At 40.6% G+C, this 19,208-nt stretch overlaps 2 protein-coding genes across 3 annotated transcripts; one reads left to right on the forward strand and one right to left on the reverse strand.

Moving 5' to 3' along the window:
• Positions 1–1,358: 1,358 nt before the first annotated feature.
• LOC142629651 (putative E3 ubiquitin-protein ligase ARI5) lies at positions 1,359–3,664 on the forward strand. Of its 2 annotated transcripts, none has more exons than XM_075803676.1 (2): positions 1,359–1,568; positions 1,830–3,664. In XM_075803676.1, the coding sequence occupies exon 2, from the start codon at positions 1,850–1,852 to the stop codon at positions 3,551–3,553; it is 1,704 nt and encodes a 567-aa protein (XP_075659791.1). In that variant the 5' UTR covers positions 1,359–1,568; positions 1,830–1,849; the 3' UTR covers positions 3,554–3,664. The 2 variants fall into 2 exon arrangements, with proteins under 2 accessions (XP_075659791.1, XP_075659792.1); XM_075803677.1 differs by having other exon boundaries at positions 1,366–1,568; positions 1,845–3,664.
• A 1,259-nt stretch (positions 3,665–4,923) lies between these two features.
• On the reverse strand, positions 4,924–14,766 carry LOC142628669 (chaperonin 60 subunit alpha 2, chloroplastic-like). Its single transcript, XM_075802717.1, has 8 exons — positions 14,632–14,766; positions 8,883–9,014; positions 8,614–8,809; positions 8,418–8,460; positions 8,170–8,275; positions 6,306–6,612; positions 5,365–5,375; positions 4,924–5,274 (listed from the first exon to the last, which is right to left on the reverse strand). The coding sequence occupies exons 1-8, from the start codon at positions 14,764–14,766 to the stop codon at positions 4,924–4,926; spliced, it is 1,281 nt and encodes a 426-aa protein (XP_075658832.1).
• Between the last annotated feature and the right edge of the window lie 4,442 nt (positions 14,767–19,208).

The raw sequence follows: 19,208 nt of genomic DNA on the forward strand, positions 1-19,208 counted from the left end.
CACTTTTTCATTTCAGTCCTCTAACTTTCAGTTTTGTCAATTCAGTCCTCTAACTTTCAATTTTTTTTCAATGCAGGATTCCGTTAAATCCTAGTTATGGGCTGCCGTTAACTTTCAGTTTTTTTTTTTTTAATTTCGGAATTAAAAGAAAAAAAATCTGAGAAAAAAATATGAGAAAAAAGAAGAAGAAAACATTTGGAATCACAATCGAGAAATCACAACATATTGCAAGTGAATGACATCACCACGTGATCCTAAAAGCTTTCAACCTCTCTTTTTTTTTTTTTTTGGTAAACCGCTTTCAACCTCTTTGTTGTTACAATCTGGTGAGATCTACAATTTGATGAACCCACCTCCCCAACAGCAAAAGTAATAAAGATGCTAAAAGATAAATTCAAAAATGTGTTCCCCAAATTATTTTCATGGTCTCTGCTCTCAAATCAACACAATAGCCAGTAGAAAAGTTAATAAATCACCATCTTCTGAAAACCAAGAGATACTAATTTTCATATAGCTTGCCTCCGTCATTAACCTTTTTCTCAACAACGGGCTTCTTGATTCAAATCTGAAACTCTCTCTTTTCCTCGGTTGTGATTCCTCGGTTCCCCTTAAATGTTTTCTTTCTTTTTTTTTACAGATTTTTTTTTCTTTTAACTCCGAAATTTTTTTTAAAAAGAATTTGAAAGTTAACTGCAACCATAACTACGGAATCCTGCATTAACAAAAATTAAAAGTTAGAGGATTAAATTAACAAAACTGAAAGTTAGAGAACTGAAATGAAAAAGAGTGAAAGTTAAAAGATCAGTTTTGCATTTTTGCCTTTTTTTTTTTTAATTAAGAACTTGGGTATCACTAGAGATAGTGGTGAAGCTAAGGAGCTGACTTTTGAAAAATTCCCCAAACGGCAGTATTAAAATAAATTTTTTTATTAAAAAAAACCTTAAAAATTAGGAAAAACGTTTAATCACCGGCACCCTAAGATTTTTGACCAAAAAAAATACATGTTAAGAGGGCGTTTGGATCCGCCGTTTGTGCGTCTACGTTTTTGCTTTTTTTTTTTTTTTTTTTTACCCAACAGCTTATTTTGACTTTTCAGCCATGAACAGTGCACAAATGTACTGTTCATGGGTCTCACAAATTTCACTTTTTAACCACTTTTTCATTAAAAATTGGTCCCACAAAACTATTCATATATTTAAAAATTATTTTGCAAAATGTTTTCAGTTTTCAGTTTTCAGTTTCAGCAAAATAAGTTCTATCCAAACAGACCCTAAAAATATCAATTCTAAAAAACTCAGCCCATATTTTTTGGCCCATAAACAAAACAAAATAAAATAAGAAGGTCAAATCCCTTGTAAATTAGGATTCCTACTTCCTAGTCCTAATTAAATTAGGACTCCAAAATCAGAATAAATACACAAAACACAACCCAAACTTCCCAACTTTGAGAATCGATCCAAACTTCACAAAGTCACTGCCGTTTATACATTAAAAAAAAAAAATTTGGTCTTACGTTACAACACTGCATCGCCTTCGAGTCCCCTTTTAGCCGGACTTGACCACCAGTGGTATCCCTCTCTCAGCTCTGTTTTGTCACTTTGTGTTTCTGTCGTTAGTTGGGTTGTAGGTTTGGTTGTTTATGGCTTGAAAAAAAAAAATCTAAAATTTTTATTTTTGATCATAGTGGCTGGCTTGTGGTTTGGTTTATTTGATGTTTATATTTGTTGAGAATTTTTTGATTTAATTTCCCTAATGGCACATACAGAGAGATTACTAAAAAAAATTTCATTATTTATAATTTAATTTGCCTAATATTAATTCCCTTCTAGTTTTTGTTGCTGCAGCTGCCATGGACTCCGAGGATTACGTGTACGACAGTGACGCTGATGACTACTATGACTATTCCAGCGACAAAGACTACAACAACGAGGATGACAAGGTAGAAGAAGAAGAAGAGAAAAAGATGGATAACATAGCTATTGGAGACTATGACGGTGAGTCAAGAAGTAACAAGAAGGCAAAACAAAGTTTCGTTGTATTGAAAGAATCAGATATACAACAACGTCAAGAGAACGAGATCGCCGAGGTATCCAACGTTCTTTCCATATCAAAAGCTGCCGCGACGGCACTTCTACTTCAGTACAAATGGAGCGTGTGTGACGTTCAAGATGAGTGGTTTGCTGACGAAGAGAGAGTTAGAAAAAAAGTAGGTTTGTTTGAAAAACCGGTTTTCTTGCTGCCCAAGAAACTTAGAAAAGTTGAACTAACTTGTTCTATATGTTATGAGAATGTCCGCGTCTCTATGATGGGTTGGGTTAGTTGTGGTCATCCCTTTTGTAGGGAGTGTTGGGAGAAGTATGTGAGTGTGGCGATTGAGGATGGGGTTGGATGTTTGACATTGAGATGTCCCGAACCGCGCTGTAACGCTATGGTGGATCGTGATTCAATTGATTTGTTTGCTAAAGAGGAAGATAAGAAGAGGTATTCACAATATTTGTTAAGGTCTTATATTGAGAGTAATAAGAAGTATAAGTGGTGTCCAGGGGCAGATTGCGAGTACGTGGTGGAGTTTTGTGAAGGAGGTGAAAAAGAGTACTATGATGTTTGTTGCCATTGTAGCAATAGCTTTTGTTGGAATTGTATGGATGATGCGCATAGGCCAGTGGATTGTGAGACTGTGGCTAAGTGGCAATTAAAGAATAGTTCTGAGGCTGAGAATACAGCATGGATGTTAGTCAATACAAAGCCATGTCCAAAGTGTGGAAAACCCATTGAGAAGAACCAAGGGTGCATGCACATGACATGCCGGGAACCTTGTGGACATGAGTTTTGCTGGATGTGCCTTGGAACATGGAAGGAGCATGGTGAAATGACAGGTGGGTTCTATGCCTGTAATACATTCCAGAAGAACAAGGTAGAGGGAAAGTATAATGAGGCTGAAGATATCAGAAAAAGAGCTGAGAAGCATTTGGAAAAGTATACTCATTATTATGAGAGATGGGCAGGCAACGAATCATCAAGGAAACAAGCTGTTAAGGATTTAAAGCATATGCAAAAGTACTACATGGGAAGACTTAGTGACCTACGAGGGGCAACTGAGGCTGAGCTTAAGTTCATTACAGAGGCCTGGCTGCAAATAATTGAATGTAGGAGAGTGCTTAAGTGGACATATGCATATGGGTATTACCTTCCTGAGGATGGAGACAAGAAAGCAAAATCAAAAAGGGGGTTCTTTGAGTACTTGCAAGGGGAGGCAGAGTCTAATTTGGAAAGGCTACATCATTGTACAGAGAAGGATATACATGACTACCTCGACAAAAAGTGTCCAGACAAAGAATTCAACAATTTCCGAGCAAAGCTATCCGGGCTTACCACAGTGACAAGGAATTACTTTGAGAATCTAGTTAGGGCATTGGAGAATGGCCTAGAAGATGCCAGCTCTCAAGAGGCTTGCAGTTCTCAAGAGGCTTGCAGCTCTCAAGAGGCTTCCAGCAAGATAAAGAGTAGGACACCAATAAAGAGAGAAAGGACTAAGGGTAAGAGGAGACATTAGTCAAAAATATCCAATAGAATATGTTTCTTTGAACAAAGAATTCCAGCCAAAAACAATACTAAGCAATTTTTGTATGACTTCAGATATATGTTGAGTATTTTTTGTAATCAATCGAGCACATTCTGGATTCATTTATAGTTATTTTTATTTTATATTTATCATTTTTATGGAATCTGTAGTAATTCTTGTCTTATATCACTAGATCATTATGTTCAAGATCATTGGCATTGCCTGATAAGGTTTCAATTTTCACATCTTGATCATATACAATGTGAACTTGAAAAATGGGCATCCGTCCATTTTTTAGTTACCTTAAACCCTATATTTGTTTGATATCTGTATAGGAATTTGAAGAATTTTCTCTTTTCTTTTCAAAATATACACACACAATCTAAACATATATAACTGGCAACTCTGCCAAAAAATGATTGAGATTGTAAAACAAATACACATAAATGTGGCTTGGTCAAAATTCTTCAATAGTATAGGTTGAAACTCGGTTTTCGAGCATTCTCAACTATTAGCAGTAGGTTGTACTTCATGACATAATACTGTGAAAGATAAGTCCTTACTTAGCTTATGTATTTAGAACAATGAAATAAGATGCAAGCAAAGCATTGTAAATGCATGATTGATTACACCCTCTTGGATGTGAGATTGTGTTAGAATTTACTTAAAACTTCATTTTGACGGAATTACCTGTCTGGAATAACACTCAAATCAACAAACTTGGCATAAAATCACTTGTATGCTGTGTATACACAGACGCAATATTCTGGATGATGTTGCAACATTGGCAGACAATTGGATTCATCAAGGAGGAAGTATATTGCTTTAATTCCAAAATTAATTATACTGCCACATCTGTAACAATACCTAGTAGCCAGTTGTGCATTGTTCTTAGTGATAGCTTCTACAGCAAAGTTGGAACATGCATATGGAGAAAATCAGAAATAGGTTTTGGATATTTCTGAACAAAAGATCAAGGAAAAAGAATAAAGAAATTTCTTTAAGATACCCTCATTATTATTATTGCAGTATTATACTAAAGTCCAAAAACAGAGTACCCAAAAACAAAACTGGAAAAAAAAAAAAAAAGGAATCTTACATGTGTTGAGTGAGATTACAAAGACTAAAAGGTTGACAGCTACTGGTTATGAAATCCCTTTCTTTATGTATGGCTTTTAATACTCTCACAATCCAAAAGTCAGATTGAAAGCTGACTTGTCCGGCCTCTCAGTTTCTAAACTCTAAAGCTTTTTTAATCATCATCTCAAGTAACCAAGAAAATTCAAATTTTTTGTTTCAAACCAATGTGACACATTCAGGCCTTTCTCAGCTTTCAACTAGCTTTCCATCTAATTTTTTCTTTAAGGAGTTTTGCCTGGAACATGTGGCATAGCTGGCTTAGGTTTCTTTATCTTTTCCACCAACACAGCTTGAGTGATAAGAACTACACCAGCAATTGACACCGCATTTTGAAGTGCACACCTTGAAACCTGACAAGGATCTGCAACTCCAGCACTGAGAAGATCTTCATATCTGCCTGTCATTCCATTGTATCCAGTTTGCCAATTACAAGTTCTAGTCTTCTCTACAACAATTTCTCCATCGACACCTGCATTAGAAGCAATTGATTTTGCAGGTGCAAGGAGAACCTGCAATTCAACATTAGCAATAGTTTCTATGATCAGGGCAGTAAAATGTCCACAAATAAGGTCCTAAAAGATGTTAAAAAACCAAAAGATGAAAAATGAAAGTTGACACTTTCAAATTTAAAGCATAATAATCTATATTTTACATTATCTGACTGAATTCTGAACTAACAAACAAATAAAAAGTAAAAGTTCCCATGAAACAATTTAAGAAATGGGGAGGCCTCAGATGAGGGACAGGATCTTTCACTCACTGTCATTCACAGTAGCAAATATGCTACTATTTCTTACTAATTGCTGGTAGTATAACTACTGCCAGTTTATTGTTTACACATGCAGACCCAATCCTTAGGATTAAACACTTGTTCTGACAATTTTATGAGGCAATCTCTGTTTTGGACAATCTCCAATTTATGTATCATGGCACCAGCCGTCTTGAAAAACATTTTAATTGATTACTCCTCCCAAAACAAAATATCAGTATGGTGATAAGGGATCTTATCTGTTATAACAAATGAGGAAAATCTGATTGTATGTACATCATAGATTTAAGGGTTTACTGGTTCAGTATCTAAATTAAATAATCAATAAGCCTAACAGATTTGTAAAAAGGTCTATAAAATTCAATTAAATAGGCCCACTAACAGGATTGTTCAGAAGCTGCTTTTGCAGCAATTCATTCTTAAGGCATCTCTTATATTATTGTTGATGATTTGATGCAATTACAATAATGAAAGGAGTTTAAAAAACAAAACAAAAAAGGTCCTATAGTTTTTTTTTTTTTTTTTTAGATGACTATGAGGGCCAGCAAACTAGGAAATAAAAAATGTGAGTGAACATCTGGCTGCAAAGTGAGCTATTTCACCATTTTGAGATGTAAAGATATTAATATAATGCTAAGTGGGAATGAGTTGAACTGTGTCACAAAGTAACAAATTAAGAAATTTAGTGAATAAAAAGCAGGTCATAGTCATGATAGTTTCTTAACATCAAAACAGCCTCTGATTCAGAATAAACATTATCTTATTATTGAAATATGTCATGGAAAAATTAAATAATCAAGAAAATAAAGTTTGGCATGCAGTACATAATTTGACCTGTCATAAGTGCAATATCTTGCAAAAGAGCCTTCTTTCCTTCTAAAAATCCTGGACATTTGACAACAGCAACATTTATTAAACCTTGCATTTTGATCACCGCTAGTGTTTCCAGTACTTGCCTGGACATATCCTCTGCAATGATTAGCAGTGGGACGCTCAGTTGAGTAGTCTTTTCTAGTAAAGGAACAATTTCTTTGACAGTTGAAATCTTCTGATCAGTTACTAGGACTTTGGCATTGTCAAACTCCACTATAGATTTGTCATGGTTTGTAGTGAATTGGGGTGGCATGTAACCCTTGTCAATCTGTCCAGAAAGATCTAATAGAATGAAAAGAAAGGGAATAGAAGAAAAAAAAAACTAGGAATCAGAGATAAAGGGGAAAAATGCAAAAAGACCCCTCCAACTTTAGTTCAAAATTAAACAGACCTCTGATGTTCTAATATCAAGTTTGAACCACAGAAGTTTGGGAAACTGCCAAATTGGTCCTTCCATCTTACTTTCGATGACTCGATGGAAGGAAAATGGTGTCAAGTGCTTCACACATTTTTCTTAAAGTAAAATTTACTATTAAAAAAAAAACCTTTTTATTTTTTATTTGACTTTATTTTCCTTTCCTTTTCTCCCTGTATCTTCTGCTTCTTCCTCTCACTCCTGCCAACACACAACCACACCACCATCTCCGGCAGCCAAGAACCACCACAATTTACCACTACAAAAACTGGCACACAGCAAAGATTTGCCAAAGGGTTGTGTTTTGGGGTTGTGGAGGTGGCAAATCCGAGTCTGTAGGTGTCGGATCCAAGCCAGAGGTAGTGATTTAAGGCTTGTCGTGGAAGGTTGGTTTTGTGTTAGGTCTTAGTTTTGAGGGTGGCCAAGGGGTGGTGTCAGTTATATGCACGTAGTCCTGGTTCAGTTTATGATACATTCTGTAGCTAAAAAAGAATGTATAAATGAAAAGAAATACTAATTAACATGATTAAAATTAGTAGTATCTACCTGTGAGCTGAGGAATGAATACAAAGTTTTTTAACTTGTATCTATTTGTGTCATGACTCCACAGATTTGGGAGCTTTCTGAACTGGGTACAACCTTTTATGAGTTTTATCTATCTGTGCCTTAAGGAATGAAATTTCAATGGATTGAGACTATAACCTTGATGTTGGTTTTCTTTAGTCCGTTTATTTTCAACAACAAAAACCAAACAGTGGGGTAATTAGTTCATTGCTGGTTTATAAAGTTTATTTTCATTCTAAAAATATCATAGATTCATAAGATGAACGTACAGTACAGAGAACTCCCAGTAGGGTTGGCAGTCATTCATTTTCCAAGATTTTTCTTGTTTTTCCCGGCAGAGGAAAGGGTTGAGGAGATGTAAGGGTTGTTTTGGGTAATGGGAGTGGCAGACTTGGATGGTTATTGTGGCCACCCTATATAATGGCTTGCGTAGCAAGTTTAGGTGGCTGATTTCCTTGGTGGGTGGTTTCATGCGTTGCAGGAGAGAGGAGAAGAAAAATAAGAATAAAAATTCAAATAATTTTAAAATGAATCTTTTAAATAAATTTTACTTTAAAATGAATCACATGACAACATTTTCTGTCCATTGAGCCAGTGGACGTGTGATGGAAGGGCCAATTTTGCAAGTACCCTAGCTTCAGGGTTTAAAAATTCAAATTAGAACATAAGGGGGTTAATCTGACTTTGACTGAAAGTTAAAGGATCTTTTTGCATTTTGCACACAAAATAAAAGTAAAAATTTGAACCAAAAATTATGGTTCGATTCAAATTACATTCTGACCCATTTTCTTTCCTTTCAAATTAAATTTCATGAATCTTTTCAATTAAAAATCATCTTTAATGAACTAGCTTCAATCCTAATTCTATTATTAAAAATGTCCTCAATGATGAAGATGACTCAATAGAGATGACTCCATCAGGGCCAATCTTTTCTAAAGCTTCAGCAATTAAGGGGTGTTTGAGAGAGGAGTTTGAGTTATGTTGTTTAAGTGTTTTTGATCTACGTGTGGGTGAAAAAGTATGTGAAAATGTATGCAATATTGTTTAAAATGTGAAAATGTGAGTTAGAACTCACTCACCAAACAGGGCCTAAGTTCCCAACAAATTCATTATTTCCAGATGAAATCGTATCAACAGCTGCAATGCTGCAAAAGAAACTTTCAAGATTTTGTTTTTGACAAGTAATTATATTTTTTTATTAAAAAAATGTGCAAAGAGGGGCACAAACCTAATTCACAAGTCATGCTCTACACATTTCTGACTCTGCTTTTTATTAACAAAATGCCAGACCTTTTACTCTTACTGGCACACTTTTCTTCTTCAAGACCTTGACCAATTCTTCCACAGTCTTATCCATTCCCTTCTTCAAAGAAACCTGGTTAGCCCCGAAAGCAACTGCCAGCATCCCAGATTTGATCATTGCTTGAACCAAAACAATTGCAGTAGTTGTACCATCACCAGCCAAATCATTCACTTTAGTTGCAAACTATGATTGCTTTTGTCTCGAAAAACATCAATACAACAACAGGGGAGAGAATTATCTAGCAACCATGAATGACGTCTTGGATTAGAATTGCTCCTCCTGCATTCTCAATTGCATCTGAAAGCTCTATGGATGGAGCAATTGTAACACCATCATTAATTACTTTAAGCGATCTAGACTCAGAAAGAATAACGTCACGGCCTGCTGCCTGCTTTTTTTTTTTTTATATTGCATTACACATATTTTCAAGGAATAATCAAAACTAGGCACTAACTAGTAAGTTACACTGGAACAACATTACTTCTAAAATAGTCCACCACTAATATAACTTTTATCATGTATCAATTATAATAAACCACCTTAGCTGTTGTGAAAAAATTATGACTCTAGATTTATTGGAACTAGCATTTAATCCGTGCAATGCGCAGAAACAATATTACAGCAATAAAAGTTGGACTTAAAAGTTGTGGTTACACCAAGTGATTTTACCAAATTTTTTCCTTCACCAATTTTTTTGATAAATACCACAATATTTTTTTTCTTTTTCTTAGAAAAAGAAAAAAAAAACAATAAGAACATAATTTTTCTTATCAATTTTTCCTCTTCTACCTTATCAATGCGCAAAAACAATATTGCAACAATAAAAGTTGGACTTAAAAGTTGTGGTTAAGCCAAGTGATTTCACCAAATTTTTTCCTTCACCAATTTTTTTGATAAATACAACAATATTTTTTTCCTTTTTCTTAGAAAAAGAAAAAAAAAACAATAAGAACATAATTATTCTTATGAATTGTTTCTCAAAAAAAAATAATTATTCTTATCAATTTTTCCTCTTCTACCTTATCAATCCAAAACACTCCAAATCAACCACGAAAAAAAAAAAACTACGTACAACAACTTTTTTCCAAATAAACGGCCACCCTCATTAATTATTAAATTAATTTTTTATTAATTGTTAGATATATTAATTTTCTCAAACTAAGGAATACAATTTAACCATGGTTAATTTAGTTAAAACTTTATCATTTAAATTTTAATAAATTAAAATTCTATTAAAATTAAACATCTATTATAAATATTTTTTTAAACTTATGAGTATAGAGGAAAAGCGAGTAGTGTAAATTCAGTACATTTTATTTATTAAAAAAAATCATTACATTTTTGGTATTCATTTGAAAGGGTTTCTTCGATTGCCAAAAATGGGGTGTGAAGGGGATAAAAATAGGAGACGGGTATTCCCATAAAACTTGAAGGGACGGAAAGAGTGAAGACGGATCGACACCGTAGGTGACACGACTATGACGGTTAAATTTTGCTGAGTATCCGTCATGTATAAATTAATTGCAGATTCCGGGTTGCATGTCATTTGATATGTTTCAAATGGGCTTTTGCTTTATCCCCACGCAAACGTGCACACTTGGACTTCTTGCGACACACGTTTGAGAAGACTCCTATATGGAAAGGAACTTGAGAAGGAAGTTGTATCCTAAAAGAAAGGTAATTCAATTCAATATAAATACCCCAGAAACCCTAGATATGAAGGTACGCATAATATTCTTTACTCTGGCACTCTAGGGTTAAAGACACAAGATTCTAACTTGACCTTCGGAGGGTTTTTGGCCGACACCACACCGGTGCTCTCTTTAGGTACATTATTTTCTTTTTGCAGGTATAGCTTCAGGCGGAGGGGTGCTTGCAACTCACTGGTGATATTTTCAGCATCATCAGTTGGCGCCGTCTGTGGGAAAAATCAAAAAATCTTCCGATTAATTTAGCCTCGCTCTATTCCTGAGACAAAGAGTTGCATGGCACTCACTCGATCGATGGCGACGAACAACAATCAAGGCGACGAACCGCACGCCACCGCCCTAGAAAGGCAGGTGCAAACGCTTGTGGCGGCGGTTGAGCGCCTCACCAAGCAGAATCATGATTTGGAAGAACAGTTGCGACAAAGGACCGCACACCCAAGTGCACCACAGGAAGATCATGAGGGCGCTAGTCCGGAAGGAAGGAATGCAGAAAGACCTGAGGGCAACAACGCTCTAACCAGACCCGAGCGACAAGAAAACAATCAACCACCGGTCTCAGACGCTGTACCGACTCACATAGCCGCCGAAATGCAGGAGATGAGGGAACGCATGGATGTGATGATGAACGCCCTTAGAGGAAGGGTATCCAGCAACCTGGACGACCTCGTCCATAGAACGGATTCACCATTCACAGCGTTGGTGAATTCATGCCCCGTTCCTCCAAAGTTCCGCATGCCCCATATGGAAAACTACGACGGATCCGAGACCCGTTGGATCACACTGGAGTCTTTCAGAACCCTAATGCATCTCCAGGGTGTACCGGACGAAATCATGTGCAGGGCTTTTCTCACTACCTTGAAAGGGCCTGCGAGGGATTGGTACAGTAGGCTGACGCCTAATTCCATCGGCACTTTTAAGGAACTGGACGCACAGTTTGTATCACACTTTATTGGAAGTCATTGACACAAGAGATCTATTGCATGTATACTGGGTATTAAGCAACGCGAAGGCGAGACATTAAGGTCTTATATAGCCCGCTTCAACAAGGAATCCCTCTCGATTGACGAGGCAGATGACAAGATACTTGTGGCAGCATTCACGAACGGGTTACGAAAAGGTAAGTTCTTGTTTTCGCTATGCAAGAATGATCCAAAGACTATGTCCGATGTATATTACAGGGCGACGAAGTATATGAACGCGGAGGATGCCTTGCTGGCCAGAGACGACTATAAGCCAAAAAAAAGGGAAAGACATGAAGATATGAAACCAGATAATGGACGAAAAATGGCAAGAACTAGAGATCGACGAGAAGACCGGAGATCCAAACCACCTTCGGGGAGGTTTACAAGTTTCACCCCCCTCACAGCCCTAATTGACCAAGTGTTAATGCAAATCAAAGATGAAGGAAGCTTGACATTCCCGAGCAAGTTGAAGGGAGATCCGAACAAGAGGCCAAGAGATAGATATTGCCATTTTCATCGCGACCACGGCCATGATACAACGGACTGTTATGACCTGAAACAACAGATCGAAGCCCTTATAAGGCAGGGAAGGTTGCAGAGGTTCGTCAGGAAGGAAAGAACGGATCAACCCTAGGAGCAGAATCCTAAACGGGAAAACGAACGTCCCAGACCACCGGTAGCAGACATACGGATGATAATAGGGGGCAGCACTTCAATGGGATCGTCCAAAAAGGCCAGAAAGACCTATTTACAGACGGTGCAAAGTGTCCAGTCGACGGGCCTTTCAATAGAAAGAACAAGACGGAACAGCTCCCGTATCGAGTTTTCTGAAGAAGAGGCCCGACGTCTTCACCACCCCCATGACGACGCGCTTGTTGTTAGTATACAGGTAGGAGACTTCAACATCCACCGAGTCTTAGTGGATAACGGGAGCTCGGCGGATATCCTTTACTACCCCGCGTTCCAGCAGATGGGGATTGCCAAAGAGCGCCTAACTCCGACATGCACGCCCCTCGTTGGCTTTGGTGGAACTCGGGTCTATCCTTTAGGATTCGTCACGTTGGCGGTGACAGTAGGAGACTACCCGCAGCAAATAGTCAAGGATGTTTCATTTCTCGTGGTCGATTGCTCCACGGTGTATAATGCCATACTCAGGCGACCCACCCTCAATGCATGGAAGGCCGTCACTTCTACCTACCATCTGATGATCAAGTTTCCCATCGAATATGGAGTTGGAGAACTGCGCGGAAATCAGGTAGCTGCGCGGGAATGCTATGTTGCCATGATGGAGATGGATGACCATGTACAAGCAATGAACATCTAAGAACAGAGAGCAGAAGCAGAACCCGTGGAGAAATTGGAAGAGGTACAACTGGATGATTCGAAGCCCGACCGGACCACCAGAATAGGGACCTCGGTCGACCAAACGGTTCGACATGCGCTCCTACTATTCCTCAAAGAGAACCAAGACGTGTTTGCATGGAGCCATGACGACATGCCGGGAATAGATCCAGCAGTCATAGTTCATAAATTGAACGTATCACCTTCCTTCCCTCCAGTTCGACAAAAGAAGTGCGTGTTTGCCCCTGAACGGGATCGAGCCGCAGCAGAGGAAGTGCGGAAGCTACGAGAAGCGAACTTCATATGAAATGTGTACTACCCAGACTGGCTGGAAAATGTGGTAATGGTCAAAAAGTCAAATGGGAAGTGGAGAATGTGCGTTGACTTCACGGATCTAAATAAAGCGTGCCCTAAAGACAGTTACCCGCTCCCACGCATTGACGCCTTAGTGGACTCCACCACAAGACATGAGTTGTTGAGCTTCATGGACGCCTTCTCGGGGTATAACCAGATTAAGTTGGAGAAGACAGATCAAGAGAAAACATCATTTGTGACGAGTCAAGGGCTTTTTTGCTACAAGGTGATGCCATTCGGGCTCAAGAATCCAGGAGCCACATACCAACGATTAATGAACAAAATGTTTGCGCACCAGATTGGCCGGAATGTCCAGGTCTACGTAGATGACATGTTGGTGAAAAGCGTAAAGGTGTCGGATCATCTGAGGGACCTTCAGGAGACTTTCGACACTCTTCGAACGCACAAAATGAAGCTAAATCCAAGCAAATGCGCATTCGGAGTAACTGCTGGAAAATTCCTAGGATTCATGGTGTCCCAGCGGGGCATTGAGCTCAACCCCGAGAAAGTGAAAGCAATTATGGAGCTATCTCCTCCGAGGACGGTGAAGGAAGTACAAAGCTTGACAGGGAAGATAGCAGCCCTAAACAGGTTCGTATCGAGAGCAACGGACAAGTGTCTACCTTTCTTCAGAACACTAAGAAGATCTTTCGAGTGGACGGACGAATGCCAAAGGGCATTTGAGGAGTTAAAAGCATATCTCTCTGCCCCGCCATTGCTTAGTTCGTCCGCGCCGGGTGAGGAATTGTTCCTGTATCTTGCCGTCTCATCAGTAGCGGTAAGTGCAGCTCTCATCAGAGAGAAAGGGAAGATACAAAAGCCCGTGTACTTTGTTAGCCGGGCGCTAAGAGGCGCAGAGGAGAGATACCCACAGATGGAGAAACTTGCCTTCGCTCTTGTAACTGCAGCTCGAAAATTGAAGCCCTATTTTCAAGCACATACCATAATAGTCCTAACGGATCAGCCCCTGCAGAGGGCAATGAACAATCCTGAAACTGCCGGACGGATGGCTTTATGGGCAGTCGAGCTGAGTGAGTACAATATCCAATACCAGCCACGAACAGCTGTGAAAGGACAAATATTGGCAGACTTCATCGCGGAATTCACTACACCTGAGGAGCGGGGGGCAGAAGAGACGCCCACATGGAGAATTTACATAGACGGATCCTCCAATAAGCACGCAGGAGGAGTCGGAGTTGTACTCCATACCCCGAAAGGAGATAAGATTGAATGCATGATCCGTCTGAAGTTCCCTACTACGAATAATGAAGCGGAGTATGAGGCCCTGATGGCGGGATTGGAGCTTGCAATAGCGGCTGGGGCCAAGAAGGCAGTGGTCTACTCTGATTCCCAAATCGTAGCTAGCCAAGTTAATGGGAGCTATGATTGTAGGAGTGAACGAATGAGAAGGTACCTCGGAGAAGTGAAAGGTCGAACGAGTGACCTCCAATTCACAATAGCTCAGATCCCGAGAGAAGAGAATCAAGAGGTGGATCGACTCGCAAAGGCTGCTTCAGCCGAACCTATGATCATCCCAGAGCAGGTATTGTCCTTCGTCCAATATTCATCGCTACTAGATAACGTTCGAGTGCAGGAATTAAGCACTGAAGACGATTGGACGGTTCCAATTGTGGCGTACCTCAAGGACGGCAAGCTGCCAGACAGGAAGGAAGACGCAAGGAAATTGAAGGTTAGGGCTGCCCGATTCATACTGATAAAAGACGTTCTTTACAAAAGAGGATTCTCCCGACCATATCTGAGATGCCTTGGCCATGACGAAGCAGACTACGTGATGAGGGAAGTTCATGAAGGAATTTGTGGAAACCACTCCGGATCAAGGTCTATAGTGCACAAGCTACTCCGAGCAGGGTACTATTGGCCGACGATGCAGAAGGATGCCCACATGTATGTTAAAACCTGCGATAAGTGTCAATGGTTCAGCAATCTTATTAGACAGCCAACGGAGGAACTCACACCCATGACGGCCCCATGGCCGTTCGCGCAATGGGGGTTAGACATCATGGGTCCATTTCCAATAGCGGCAAGACAACTGAAGTTCTTGGTAGTTGGTATAGACTACTTCACCAAGTGGGTGGAAGCAGAAGCTCTTGCTACTATCACGGAGAAAAACATTCGCAACTTTGTATGGAGAAGTATTATTTGCCGATATGGGATCCTGAGAGTGCTCGTTTCGGACAATGGGAAGCAATTCGACAACGATGCGTTCCGAGACTTTTGTTCTCAGCTGGGAATCAAGAATCACTACTCGTCGCCTGCTCATCCACAGGCCAATGGACAAGTTGAAGTCACAAACCGGTCCTTGTTAAAGATCATCAAGACCCGGCTTGAGGGGGCAAAAGGCATATGGCCAGATGAACTACCAAGTGTATTATGGGCGTACAGAACAACGGCAAGAACACCAACAAGAGAGACACCGTTTCGATTGGCGTTCGGTGCTGAGGCCCTCATACCGGCAGAAATAGGATTGACGAGCTACCGCGTGGAAAGCTATGACGAGAGCAAGAATGTTGAAGCATTACGTCTAGAGCTTGACCTTGTAGACGAAGTCAGGGCAACAGCAACCCAGAGACTGGCGCGGTACCAAGACATGATGGCAAAACATTACAACTCCAAGGTTCGGCACCGGGACTTCAAGGTTGGAGATCTAGTGTTACGAAAAGTGCTTAGCGCTACGAAGGATGCATCCCTGGGAAAGCTGGGTCCTAACTGGGAAGACCCGTACAGAATCATCTCATGGCGTAGGAAAGGAACGTACTACTTGGAGACATTAGACGGAAGAAAGTTGGGCCACCCCTGGAACACGGAGCACCTGAAGAAGTACTACCAGTAGTGCAACAGTCACAAGACGATACCTACTGCCTTATTTTCAGTTTAAGTTTAGACAGTCATAGCTTTTACTTTTTAGAATTCAAGTTTTCTTTTCCATTGACAATTTGGTTTGTTGAACTTATGAGAGGAATTTTTATTTAAAAATTACGAAATGCATGCTGTTGGAAATTCTACAAGTCCACAAAGAGGACGGATCATCCAAGGGATGAAATTCTACAAGTCCACAAAGTGGACGAATTGTCCCAAAGGGATGAAAAACCTACAAGTCCACAAAGTGGACGGATTGTCCCAAAGGGATGAAAAACCTACAAGTCCACAAAGTGGACGGATTGTCCCAAAGGGATGGAATCCTACAAGTCCACAAAGTGGACGGATCATCCAAGGGATGAAAACCTACAAGTCCACAAAGTGGACGGATTGTCCCAAAGGGATGGAAATCTCTAAGTCCACAAAATGGACGGATCACCCCAAAGTGATGAAAAATCTAGTGGACGGGTCTTAAAAATACATTTGAAAGTCCAGTCCGAATAAAGGACGGACACCTAAAATTTTCTTTGTAGACGGGTTATCTGAATGAGATAAACATACAATATATGACGGATAATAAGCAAGCAACAGGCAATAAAATATTTGATAAGTTAAAATTAATAATTACAAACGACGGTTCAACAAAGTTCTCTTACAACGGTAAGAATGTTTTCTACAAAAAAGAAAAGTATCCTACTCATTCTTCGGAGAAGAGTTCCCGACTAATGGACCGTCGTTTGGCTGACTAGGAGGAAAAGCTTCACCTTCGTCAGCTGGAGCAGTGACGGCAAACACTTCGTCTGTACTTTCTGAACGGACGGACTGTGCAAGTGTCTGCCCTTGAGCTTCAATGGATATGTGGGATACGTCCAGATCAGGATACGATGACTTCACCTGACGGATGGCGTCATGGAATCCGTCAGCAAAGGAGCTCCCAAGCTCCGTCAGAAGGAGTTCAGAATCACGGTATTCCTGAATGGCAATCTCTTTTGCGTTGTCGAGTTTGGACATTGTCTCCGTCAACTGCTTCTCTTTGTCCTTCAAAATCTCGCGCAAATGCCCATTCTCCTTTTCCACCTTACTTCTGACCTGCTCCGAGCACTTGAGCTTTCTGTCCACATTGATCTTGTAAGTTTTCAGCTCGTAAAGCTCATCCTCCATCGTCTTGTTTTTCTTTCTCAGATGGTCCATGGTTGTCTCGTGATTGAGACAACGGCCAAAAAGCCCCTTCATCATCACCATGGCCTGGAAGTGAAATACAATGTCATGATAATGACGGGTGTGAAGGAACTTGGCAACAATACTAGACGGATTCAAAATTACCTGTGCAAGGGTGAAAAGGCCCGTCTCACCCATCACCTCCGTTGAATGGTTGCCGAGGTCTGCGTAGTCGTCAGCTGTCAGCATAGACGACATCTTCTCGAGGGCATAGCTTGAATCCTCCCGGAAGAGAACGGGTGGTTTCTCCCCGGAGGGTACTGGACCCTTCATCAAGCCTTTGCCCTTTCCATGCTTGACGGGCGTCTTCTCTGCCTCCAAGGCCACGACGGGTTCAGTGGTGGTCTTTTGCTTCTTTGGAGGATGGTCCGTTTTTTCATGTTGAGTTCGTTTTGGCGGTACAGGTGGGACCGTCCCCTTTGTTTGACCCCCCTCTTGCTTTTTCTTCGCTGCCTGTTGTTTAATGAAGGCTCTCCTCTTGGCGGCGTCCATCTCTGCAAATCAAAGACGGATGAGAAAGGAAAGGTAAGTTAAAACAAAAAAATAAGAAAGACGGGTAGAGTTTCGACGAACTTACGTTTTCGAATTCTGTTATCGTATCGACGGGCAGCGGATGAAGGTTCGGGTCCGTCACAATACCAGTGTAGAGTATCAAGTGTGACGAGTTGAGCCCAAGTCCTCTCTTGCAGTTTTGTTTTGTTAAAAATTTTCTCCAGAAAACTCCACTACTCCAAGTTAACTTGTGGACGGTCCCGAGCTGCAGCAAAAGACGGTTAGACCTTATAAATAAATCAACTTCGAAGACTGACTGGACGGAAACAAAAGGGATACATACCCGACGGAGGCATTATGCCCCATGTTGTGTCGACGGGCATATTAGTTATATCTCCTGGACGACACATCCATTCGTCCCCTTCCAAAAAGAAATAACGACTCTTCCAGTCTCTGTTCGAGTCTGGAGTATCACTGACGAGCCTCAATAATGGGCTTCTAGCCGCAAAACTATACATCCCCTTGGACTTGACAATCTCTGTTGGACGATAGCAATGGAAAAATTCTTCCACCGTCAACCTTCGGGAACCGTCAGACATTGCCCCATACAAAACTTCAACCCCAATGAACACCCTCCAGGCGTTTGGGGAGATTTGGGTGACGGACAGGCCAAGGTATTGAAGGAGTTGACGGTGAAGAGAACTTAATGGAAATCTGAGCCCCGCCTTTAAAGCTTGCTCGAATATTCCAACACCATCTATCCCCTTATAGTAGCATTTTTCGGATTTTTCAGGAAGACGTAGACGGATGTTGTCTGGTATTTGGTACTTGGTCCTAAGTGTGTTGAGTTGAGATTCAGTCATGGATGACCTAAAATCATTTACCGTCCAAAGAGGCAGCATGACGAACTCTCTAAGGCCATCTAGGCCGATTGCGACGGACGGGGGATCCACACCGTCCAAGCTACTGCGGGCCGACTGCGAACTCTCCGTCTCCAGACCACCATCAAGGGAAGAAGAGGTACTGGACGGATTCCTCTCTTCACTTGAAGTGTCAGGATCTCTTGGACCTGACGGAAACTTTTCATCGTAGCCCGCCCCCTCGCGGACAAACGACTGGTTACTTGACGCACTAGACATTACCTACATTTATGACGGTATGACCTAAGACACCGACGGATCTAAAGAAAGCGCATGTATTTGAAACAATGAAATTAAAGGAAAGACGGAGAAAGGTTTCGAATACATACCGGATCGAGATGGTTTCTGATGAGGAACGACGGATGGATCTGCTGAACGACAGAAAGGCACGATAGCTGTGACGGTTGCGCTCTGCTCACAAGTTTTTGATAAGAAGAGAAAATGAAGGGAGAAAGGTATGGCTTTTTATAGAACAAAGGGCACGGGATACGAAGTGACGCCTCGTTTTGGGGAGATAGCCAATCCACAAGGACCACGTGTTCATCGTCAGAAATGCAGGCCACGTGTCATCCGCTATGGTATACTAAGACCGTCCCCTCTCAATACATTGCTTTTAGTCATTCCATGAATCCGTCAGGTTTCAGAGACGGATCCAAGGACTGAAGGGGGCAACTGAAGGGGATAAAAATAGGAGACGGGTATTCCCATA

The sequence above is a fragment of the Castanea sativa genome, chromosome 3 (assembly GCF_040712315.1).
Source record: "Castanea sativa cultivar Marrone di Chiusa Pesio chromosome 3, ASM4071231v1".
Classification (NCBI taxonomy): Eukaryota; Viridiplantae; Streptophyta; class Magnoliopsida; order Fagales; family Fagaceae; genus Castanea; species Castanea sativa.